At 36.7% G+C, this 11,802-nt stretch overlaps 1 protein-coding gene across 4 annotated transcripts in view; it reads left to right on the top strand.

Moving 5' to 3' along the window:
* The first annotated feature begins 888 nt into the window (after nt 1-888).
* The window catches only part of LOC121296876 (rho GTPase-activating protein 10-like), an 80,574-nt gene continuing 69,660 nt past the window's right edge, over nt 889-11,802 (top strand). For 2 of the 4 annotated variants that reach the window (XM_041222787.1, XM_041222769.1), the window contains exon 1: nt 892-1,348. In XM_041222787.1, coding sequence (XP_041078721.1) covers nt 1,195-1,348 — 154 coding nt within the window. In that variant the 5' untranslated portion in view covers nt 892-1,194. Of the gene's footprint in view, nt 1,349-11,802 lie in introns of all 4 variants that reach the window. The other 2 variants (XM_041222778.1, XM_041222793.1) reach the window with 2 other exon arrangements.

The raw sequence follows: 11,802 nt of genomic DNA, 5'->3' as shown, positions 1-11,802 counted from the left end.
TTATTTTATTTTTGATCGCCTTTAAAGGTATCAAGACAGTAAGTTTCAGTCATTTTTTTCAAGTTTATTCCAAGAACACGGAGTGAGGAAATTGAATGACTTTTTTTTTCCAAATTCCGCAAGAAAGGAAGTGAGAAATTTAAAACAGTCCAGATGTAAATCCTACTAGAAGTAATTCAAATTAAGATAATTTTTTTTTTTTTTTTTTTTGGAGGGGGTGGGGGGGGGGGGGGTGTTTTAAGGTCTTCGCATATAAAGACAGACCAGTGAACAGAATAACCCAGGTTGGTTATAAACTTAATGCAGAATGATCCAGTTTTCTTAAGGCGGTGGTAAATAATGTCACCAGTCAATTAGAGGTAAATGTGTATTCAAGATCAGTTGTATTTTTTTTCTGAAAACAGAATCTATTATATCGAGATATGTTTAGTAAAATTTAAATTTCTATCTAACATACTCTGGCAATTTATGGGGTATCTCCCGTGGGATTTAAAAACAAAAACAAAAAAAATCAGTATCTCCATGGGAATTCCATGGGATTCCCTTGGGTTATTCCCTGTGACTTTGTTTGGTTTACTGTATGCTTTATAAAGAAACTGTTTATTAGGAGACATGTTGTTTACAGATTATCAGTAATTAATTATTTTTTTTAATATAAAAATAATGAGGTTCGCTGTTGTTAGCCTATATGTGAAATAGCATTAACAGTTTATTTGTCATCCGCCTTGCCCAGGCAATAAACTCAACCTTAATCAAATGGGCAGCGAATTAATTGATTGGCAGCGAATTTAACCAGTAAGGAAGATAAGAACAAACCTCATGTCCATGCCTTAGGCATGAGAACAGAACCACGCCTATTATGGGAGAGGACTTGAATGCTCCGTCTCTTTCCTCATGCAAGCTAAATCATATCAGATAAATAACGTTGTAGCTGGATATGTTGGCTGTGTGGTTTTATAACTTATAAAAAAGTAACTGAAGATGATTTGTAAAACTGCCTTTAACACTGTGGGGGCGCGTTGATTTTAACAGTTACATGTTACACAGCTTGCCCAAGGTATTTTTATTAATTTTTTTTTGTCGTGGTTTTGCAACTAGTATTACTTTTAGTTTACCGTGACATTGGAGCTGTTTTGATCTCTGCAATCTCCATATCGCCTTCCTCACTGCGTTGGGATTCTGTTGTCCGCAGCAATGGGTCTTCTCCCATTGGAGTTCAGTGATTGTTACCTGGACAGCCCTGCCTTCAGGGACAGAATGAAGGCTCATGAAGCGGAGCTGGAAAAGACCAACAGGTTTATTAAAGAACTTAATAAGGATGGGAAAAACCTCATCACAGCAACCAAAAGTAAGTGTCATTTGTTGTCGATATTTTATTTCAATATGAATAACTTATTTATCGAGCTCCCTTATCTATTGACAGTCGTTTACATACAGTATGAGTACTGTCATTTGTTTCGACGTTATTTTATATATATATAATATACATGTGTGTGTGTGTGTGTGTGTGTGTGTGTGTGTGTGTGTATATGTGTGTGCGCGTGTACACGTGTGTATACCAATCATCAAAATAAACTTATCACTATTATAACATTTATTTTCGAAAAAAAAGGTATGTAAATGATGGACACTGACGAAATGTTTTTGGTATCTTTTTAATCAGTCAGTCATTCGTCCTTGACACGCCTGAGTGAGTATGACTGAAGCATATGCACTCTAATTAGTGAGACAGTTGATTGTACACTGGATGTGGAGTGATTTCAGCAGTTGAATTGCAAACTTGAATAAAAGCAATAAAGAAAATCGCAAAAAACAAACAAACAAAAAAAACAACAACAACAAAAACAATATGCCACGTTTGTCAAGAGAGTCGGCATGCTGGAGGCTAGACTAGTTCAGTGTACTGTGGCTCGCCGTCTTGGGTGCTCACAGCCAGCAATTTCAAACCTGGCGAGACGGTATAACCAAGCACATTCTGTCAATGACAGGCCACAAACTTCGATGACCAAGAGTCACAACACCTGCCCAAGATCGTTTTGCAGCATCATCGTGACGTCAATTGTTAATCAGCAGAATAAAAAAAGTTACTGCACCTGCTCTAAAACAGTTTGTCATTTTTCGATCACATGTAGTGAATTTTATCCAAATATAAGTGATACGTTTCTTTTGATGCATAAGTATTCAACCCCTGTGCTGTGGAAGCTAGCAGTTTGCACCAATGAAAGAAATTGGCCAAACGAGGACACAATTACCTTACCATTGGCCTCCACCTGTGAACCATTAAAGTTGCTGTCACATTTTCTGGATAAAAACCCATTGTTGAAGGATCATTGGTAAGGCTATGAATCTGAAGGAAAATGAAGACCAAAGAGCATTCTACAGAAGTTTGAGATAAAGTAATACAAATGCATAGATTAGGGAAAGGGTACAAAATAATATCCAAGTGTTTGGATATCCCAGTGAGCACAGTTGGATCAATAATCAGGAAGTGGAAGCTGAATCACACCACCCAGGCACTGCCAAGAAAAGGCCGTCCCTCAAAACTCAGCACTCAAACAAGAAGGAGACTTGTGAGAGAAGCCACAGAGAGGCCAACAATCACTTTGAAGGAGTTACGGAGTTCAGTGGCTGGGAGTGGAGTAATGGTGCACCAGTCAACCATATCAAGAGCGCTGCATAACACTGGCCTGTATGGGAGGGTGGCAGGAAAGAAGTCGTTACTCAAAAAGTACCATCTGAAAGCACGTATGGAGTTTGGCAGAAAGCATAAGAGTGACCCAGCTGTGATGTGGGAAAAGGTTTTGTGGTCAGATGAGACCAAGATAGCGCTTTGAGTTTTGGCCAAAAAGCTCTATGTGTGGCGCAAACCTAACACTGCCCATGCCTCAAGACACACCATCCCTACAGTGAAGTATGGTAGTGGCAGCATCATGCTGTGGGGATGCTTCTCATCAGCAGGGACTGGACATCTTGTTACAATTGAAGGGAGAATGGATGGAGCAAAATACAGGAAAATACTGCAAGAGAATCTGCTTCAGTCCGCTAAAAAACTGAAGCTTGGGAGGAAATTCACCTTTCAGCAGGACAATGATCCCAAGCACAAGGCCAAAGCAACATTGGAGTGGCTCAAGAACAAAAAGGTGAATGTCCTACAGTGGCCCAGTCAAAGTCCTGATCTCAATCCCATTGAGAATCTGTGGCACTGTTTGAAATTTGCAGTCCACAAGCGTCGTCCAACCAACCTGAACAACCTGGAGCAAATCTGCCAAGAAGAATGGGCCAAAATCACTCCGACACTGTGTGAAAAGCTGGTACATACTTACCCCAAAAGACTTAAAGCTGTTATTGCAGTGAAAGGTGGCTCTACCAAATATTAATGTGTGGGGGTTGAATACTTATGCAAGCAAGATATTTCAGTTTTTTATTTTTCTTAAAAATATTTCCCAACATAAAACCAATGTCACCTTACAATAATTGAGTTTGAGTTTAACTGTTTTAAAATAAAATATCGAACAGAACGAAATTTCAATGTACCATTTGTAATTCAGTAATATGAGAGAATTGGTCAGGGGTCTGAATACTAAGGCACTGTGTATCTGTGTGTGTGTGTGTGTGTGTGTGTATATATATATATATATATATATATATATATATATATATATAATATATATATATATATATATATATATATTATATATATATATATATATATATATATATATATAGATATATATATATATATATATATATATATATATATAAATTATATATTAGATTAATATATAATGACAACTACTTGATACACTATGTACCCGTGGGCAGTCCATCATGTTTTTACAAAAATAATTATACAAAAATAACAAAAATATCTTTATGTACTGTGATATTTTGCAACAATTGTAAGACATCCTGGATAAGGGCATCTGCTAAGAAACACACAGTAATAATAGTAATCTGGTTGGGTGACATACAGTAATTATCCTACTACATACCTGCAAGTGTAAGCAAGTAGTTGGGACCAACCCTACATTTCAGCGAATGTGATCATTTGTTAAATGGACGTTAGTACCATAGAAATAGTTATTATTGATACTGGGATCACTATAGATTTAAATGGAATATTAGTGGAAACAAATTATTGGGAATCGATTAAGCCGAAAAAGGCATAACTGTTGGGAAGTGTTTTGACGTTGAGTGCAAGTGGTGTGTATGTAAGAAAAACTTCTAATAACAGCATCTCCTGCAAGTGCATACGATTTAACAAACCACAAGATGCAACTAGAGTGTTGCTAACAGCAGCTTTCGTTTGCCTTGCTGAATCATTATTTTATATATAGTTTACAGCATTTCCTGCTGTAAAGAATGTTAAATAAGCCTCCATATCATATGTAGAAATTCACTGAACTTTAAACCTAAAACTATCTAAATTCAACAACAAACCTTCCAACTTTAAGCAGAGAAACACTTTAGTTGCGGTGTTTATCATTAAAGTATGTATTTAGTACAGTGCAGTGAAATTAGTACATATTTTAACCAAAACTTCACTTTAGTGAGCAAAAGTTGACAGACAAAAAGATCTTGAGCATGCATAAATGGTATACAACAGTGAAGCAGCTAGTACTAAGTTAGTGGTGGAGTGTTTATTATATCATCATAGAAAGGAAGGTACTGTACATGCATTTTCTGAAACCTAAGCTATTGTGCTTTCAACAAAATGGAGCATGACTTGAAGTGCAAAGTAGTGTTTACATTGCAAACAGACAATGCTATCTGTGTTAACTTTGCCCTCTGAAGTTTCTGCCATGAAGCATTTAGGCCAGCTGTAGTAAGATTTTTCACCTGATTCAAAGGTTACTCCACTTATTTTAAAAAAAAAAAAAAAAAAAAAGTTTTTAAGTGCTTTTATTTCAGTATGTGTAAGGTTTTTCATATTGGGTTTTCAAACTTTATCATAGGTCTGAGAGAGGAAGTAGAAAGTGACACTATAATGCTTTGGTGGCGTCTAACTTGTGTTTTCATGGCTGAGATTTTTAAAATAGGAGGTAATTGATTTTAATACAAACACCAGCCTTTAAAGTAAGTGTAGCTAACAAAATAGTTACATAAATCTTACTCATTTTGCACTTCCATTAGCTATATACTGTAGGTTTCAAACATGCAGTTTAAGGAAACAAGGGTTATAGCAGACAGGAATTTTCATTTTAAAACATCTGGAACTACAATAGGTGAAAGACAGTTCAGTTTGCCCTACAGGATGTCTCTTATTTCTTCACTTCCTTGTTCTTTTCACCTCCACACAGTCAAACATGTTACTGGCTGAAAGCTGGGTATCTGTGGCTGTTTTTCAATTGATAATGTGTTTACATGTTTGCTTCACTTGTTTTTTTTATATCAAATAAAAATAAATGCTATGGTTTTGTAATTTAGAAAAAAAAAAAGTCCTGTTATTTCAAGACTGTAACAAGCACCCAAGTTGTTAGAGTTCTGTAACATTTATTTCATGAGTGATTCATCTTGCACAGTGTACCTACACATTTGGTAAGGCCTACAGTGTGCTAAAACAGTGAACTGTCAAAGGTTGATGATCCTCACTACAGGGATGGAAGACTCCCATTGCATAGCAGTTTGATCCATTCCAGGTTTTACTTTGTGTGGTTAATAAGAAACACCTGAGCTTGTTACCTTTACACTCAGGTTACTCAAGCTCATAGTAAAACCTGGAATGGATGAAACTGCTTTTTAATAGGATTCTTTTTCCACCCCTGGACTGAGACATGTATGGAGATTGATAAGAACATAAATCAAGGTGTTAAGACCTATTAGAAGGTAAAAAGCTATATGAGGAACTGAGTGTTCCCATGTGGGGTTGTGAACTTGACATTAGTTTATGTCCTGAAAGCTTCAGTCCTCACATTCAAGCATTTTTCAGATCTGTATGCGCCATAAAATGAGTGAATCTTTTAAATGTTGCTTGTTTGTCAGTGTTTGAGGATGAATTTCTTCAGAAGAAACCAAAACTTGTGTCTGTAGCATGAAACATCAGCACTGTGGGAGTGAGCAAAACATTGGAGAAATGGTTTTAACTTGTAATGTGTGTAGGCACCGTGACCAATAAGAATATGAGGCACCAATTTGGCCCTACAGAGAGAATAACTTATTCTTCCTTGTTTTGAAGAACTTTGTTACTGTATCAGTCTAAGCAGTCACCAAGAACACCAACCAGTGTGCTGAGTTTTATGCAGACCTCTGCTGCACACCTTTGTAATTTTATACATTATGGTAGGTCTGTACAGGAGGTGGTTTTAAAGGGGCTATCGTACAACAATATAGAAATATATGCTGGACTGGAAGATATTGAATGGGAGGGGCGTAACTAAAGCTATAAATAGCTGGGACTCTTGGAGGTAATTTAACACCCAACATGGATCTTTTTAATGAAGGCATCTCCTGTGAGAGCCCAGCTGAGAGCTCTTTTACAGGTCTTTGAATGTATGTGCAGTAAGAGTTACTAAGTTTAGAGTGGAGTGCTCAGACTTGTCCTGGCAGTTCCTATACTGTGTCTTGCACCCTGCTGGAACTCGAGTTGAAATGATCATTTGCTCAAGTGTTATGGGTTCTATACTTGTCAGAACATGTTCAGTGCACTGTGGTTTAAAAGCTTCCATTACTTTATGAATAATACGTTCCTGTACTGTTGGTCTAGGCTAGAGTTATCAAGTATTTATTTTCCTACTGTTGCTTGTAATTTAACTGAACTATTGTACTTTATTTCAGAGCTATCTGTGTAGTGTAATAAAATGTAGGACATATGATTATTCTTTTTGAAGCTGTGATTCTAATTGCAGAACAAAAAATTCCAGGAGTTTGATGTCACTCGCGCACTAATCTGTGTTTGGCCCCTATTGACTCTCAAACTTACGGTAGCCACCGAACACTTCTAAATAAAGAAAACAGACGAAACGCTGATTTTAAAATATTGAATCTGTTTATGTCGATGCGGTTGTGGTTTAAACCTTTAGAAAGCTGTATCATTGACGTTCTGAGGGATGAGTTCTACGCTCTCAGCGACATAAGTGTAGCTAATGTTACAGTAATAGGGTCCAATTGGGACTTTCTGTTTAGAGTTCTGTTCACTCCTAAGGGATTCTCTCACGCCAACATGTGTGGCAGTAGAGACATCACTAAACTAATTGAATGTAGTGTGTTCCAGTGGATTACACTGCATGTGGAAACTGCACAAAAAATATTGTAATTCCCATCCACCATGACCAATACAGCTAGGTAATGTAAAGAAATGATATGGTATGATGTTGTGAAATGCAAAACAAAGCGACTTTCGTAATGTCCGGAATTTAAAACTCCCAGTGGGCTGTATTCACTCAAAGACTAGTTTATCAGATGCTGCTGTTCAATACAATTGGTATTGGGTTACCTTGATTATTAGGCAAGTCCAAATCAGATGATATACTTGCTATAATTTCTTGAAAAGTTGCCTTGTACATACTGTTGATACTGTATACAGTGTAGCTAATAATATATAATCTAAGTGGAAACCACGGTTTGTTTTGCAAAAGTTTATAAAACAGTATAATAATGTTTGATGCCCCTTTGTGATTTTGTTTTGTATTGAAAAACAATATAAAGAAAACACTAGCCACTGCTTTATGCCAATAGGAAAATCCTCTTTGGAGTTTAAACCAGCCCTTGCGCTATTGCATAATAATTGATGGAATTCCTAAACCATGACATCATTTACACAACTAGAATTGTGCACAGAACAAGTACAGTAATGCTGACTTTCAAGCAGGAGTTTATCTCCCCCCCCCCCCAATTGAAACAAAGTATTGATGCTTGGTATATTGTATGGGCTTACTGTTTGCATGTGAACTTGAGCCCAGTATAACAGGGAGGAGAAAGTACATACAGCAAACAAACATGTACTGTATTAGACCTTTGTATGCCTGGGTGGAGGAGGACATAATAATCTCCTAACCTATGTTTGTTTATTTTTTTCTTACATAGCATGGCTAGAGAAGGTTTTCTTTGTTCAAAAATATCAGTGTAATATAGTAATTGTGAAACTATTAGCCAGAATCTCAACTGTGTGCCTGTAACCGTGGAGTCGTGTGTGCATATTCGCTGCTTGATAGACAGGAGATAGAGACCAAGGTTGAGATAGGCACGCAGGTTTTATTTTGAAAACAAACAAATACAAACTTGCGTGACACTACCATCGATTATTATTATTCAGTTATTACACGATTGTCTTCTGGGTATACCTCACCTAGTTTAAACATTTTACAGCAAAAAGGCACATTTACATGGCACTTGCTGGTATAGTGTTTTTGAAATTCTTTCCCTCTCTCCACCTCACATAGCCAGATCTAATGACACCAGAAGTGATGTTTATAGGCACTGTTTTTATCAGTTACTGTGAAACGTTTATAAAAGTTGTTAATATTATCCTGCAGCTGATGCAGCATCATTTTAAGATTTAAAAAAAAAAAAAAAAAAAAAAAAAAAAAAAAAATTGACCTATTCTCATTTATTTTATGTACAGTGGCTCTCAAAAGTATTCACCCCCCTTGGACTTTTCCACATTTTATTGTTACAACATGGAATCAAAATGGATTTAATTAGGAGTTTTTGCTACTGATCAACACAAAAAAAGTCCATAATGTCAAAGTGAAAAATAAAATCTACAAATTGTTCTAAATTAATTACAAATACAAAACAGAAAATAATTGATTGCATAAGAATTCACCCCCTTGAGTCAATATTTGGTAGAGGAACCTTTGGCAGCAATTACAGCCATGAGTCTATTTATATAAGTCTCTACCAGCTTTGCACATCTGGACAACTGAAATTTTTCCCATTCTTCTTTGCAAAATTGCTCAAGCTCGGTAAAGTTGGATGGGGACCTTTGGTGAACAGCAATTTTCAGCTCTTTCCACATATTCTCAATTGGATTGAGGCCACTCCAGGACATTGACCTTTTTGTTTTTAAGCCACTCCAGTGTGGATTTGGCTGTATGTTTGGGGTCATTGTCCTGCTGGAAGATGAATCTTCTCCCAAGTCCCAGGTCTTTTGCAGACTTCAGCAGGTTTTCCTCCATTCAACTAATTATGTGACTTCTAAAGACAATTGGTTGCACCAGAGCTTATTTAGGTGTGTCGTAGGGGGTGAATACTTATGCAGTGAGTTACTTTCTGTTTTATATTTGTAATTAATTTAGAACAATTTGTAGATTTTATTTTTCACTTTGACATTATGGACTTTTTTTGTGTTGATCCGTGGCAAAAGCTCCTAATTAAATCCATTTTGAGTCGATGTTGTAACACAATAAAATGTGGAAAAGTCCAAGGGGGGTGAATACTTTTGAGAGCCACTGTGTGTGTGTGTGTGTGTGTGTGTGTGTGTGTGTGTGTGTGTGTGTGTGTGTGTGTGTGTGTCTAATATATATATATATATATATATATATATATATATATATATATATATATATATATATATATATATATATATATATATATATATATAGTGAGATAGCAGGGAGGGGGTTAAAATCCTTCCCTGCTAAAAACCTTGTGAGAATGCACATTTGGGTGTTATGGGGTTTAATTGGGTAATTGTTTTATTGTTTAGTAATCCCCTGCACCTGGTGGTAATTGTAAATTAGAGCCAGGTGCAGGGTATTTAAGAGAGGCAGCCAGTCTGTTCCAGGCTGCTGCTGAGAGAAGAGCCCGACTGTGTGAGTGAGCAGTCGTATTGAGGTATTGTGTAAGGGTGTTTTTGAATGTTTGTGGCAGGTAAACGGTTTAGCCGTCCTGCGTGATAGTTAGGTTCCTGTTTATGTTTAGTGAGTGCTCCAAATAGGAGCTAGGTGTTTGTTTTGTGTTTATTTCATTTGGTGTTTATTAAAAGTGCGCGTGAGCGCTGTTTCAGTAGAATCCTGTGTGTTGGGTCGTGATTCAGAAGGGAGAAGAACCCGTGAGAGCCTGTGTGGCAAGTAAAAAGGTGACTATATATATATATATATATATATATATATATATATATATATATATATATATATATATATATATATATATATATATATATATATGTATATGTAGTGATATGTATTACAGTGTGTGTAACTCGTCCCACAGTACCAGGATGTCTTCCCCTACAAAGGGGGATGTTACCCCATACAATAAAATGTCCGAGACAGGCTCTGTCCATCCCCCCCCCCCCCCCCCCCCCCCCCCCCCCCCCCCCCCCCCCAAAAAAAAAAAAAAAAGCGATGTCGGGGTATCTACATAAAACTTGAAAATAGCTCAAAATAAGCACCGAAAAATGAAATTATTAAAAACAGAAGTACTGTATTAAAAATAAGTAAATAAATCAATTCTAGACTGTAAGACTACTTTACAACTAATTGTATCAATGATTTAACTTCTCAGGCTCTTCTCAGGAATGTTTTATTTTCCTGGTGAAGCATGCATGTCTGTGTAGGCAGGGCATTTTCCATGGTAAGAATTCTTATTTTTAATCTCTAGCCCCTAAAACATGTCAAAATCAGACATCTGGTTCGGGAAGCAGTGCAAAATTACCTCAGTTTCGTGTTTGCGCTAAAGGGTCAATTGTAGCCAGCTGGCAGTGCAAGCAAAAGATGTCATCAATACAGGGGATTGTTTTGTTTCTATAGTTCTTTTGGCTTCTAATAGATCCTAATATATGATTTATATATTTTATACCAACCAAAAACAACATATCTACATACATTGATTAACAATTTTCTCCCCCCTCCCCATCCCTCCCCGGACCCCATGAGAAAAATCTGACACACAAAATAGGTAATGGTAGGTAACGAACCCCAACAATACCCACCTTTCCTTCCCAGTGACAATTAGGTCAAAAGTTTGCCTATCTCAGCCCCCCCCCCCCACAGTCTCTAAGGTGGAATTCTTTGCCATGTTTACTGGCGGTAGATAGCTACAACATAACAATGTCATTAAAATATGACAACCAGTGCTGTATAGGTAGTCTATGGGGTGGGAGCCAGCGCTGTACTATCAGTTCCTTTGCCGCTGTCAGTCCAGCAGGGCAACTTATGAGTATTCTAAACACAAACAAAAAAGCTGAAACCAGCACCAAAACAAATCACCTTTGGAAACACAGGCATGTACGATTCAGTGGTACTGAATTGTGCTGACCAGTGAAGGTGTTCTCTGGTGGTTTATAATTCTACAATATTTTTTGATCAAGTCAGGCACATCTGTCCACTTTCTGAGCAAGATGCCAAATTCATCAGTTTCACTACCCACAAGTTAAATTTAATTTCATGCTACTTCCATTTTATCCCATGAAAATACTTCTGTGTGACCACCACTGTGTTTGTAAGTGCTTCGTGAGCATTGTCATGTTCTCTGTGATCCTCAGTTATACTGGAGCTGTAAAAATCCTTAGTGGAACACTAAAGACATTTAAAAGAAAAAAAAAAAAAAAAAAAAAAAAGAGAAAGCAACAAATATTATTGTTTCCTAGTACTGTATTCCCAAATATATTATGATTGGGTTCTTAAGTTCTGGAAGAGTCCTTGATGATTTTTTGTGCTGTTTATTTATTGCGCTGAAGCAAATACTGTGTCAAAGATGATTGAAATATTATGTTGTGCAAAAAGTTCTATGCATGTTGTTGTGTTTTGGTTTGCTGAGACAGTATTGTAAGTGCTTCATGGCAAAATCACCAACTTTTAACTTTAATATTACTGCCATATAGTGATCACATGTTCTCGATAATCCTTAAATACAGTTGTA

The sequence above is a fragment of the Polyodon spathula genome, chromosome 2, assembly GCF_017654505.1.
Source record: "Polyodon spathula isolate WHYD16114869_AA chromosome 2, ASM1765450v1, whole genome shotgun sequence".
Classification (NCBI taxonomy): Eukaryota; Metazoa; Chordata; class Actinopteri; order Acipenseriformes; family Polyodontidae; genus Polyodon; species Polyodon spathula.
Note: the sequence above shows the minus strand (reverse complement) of the source record. Positions and strands in the feature narration are given on the sequence as shown.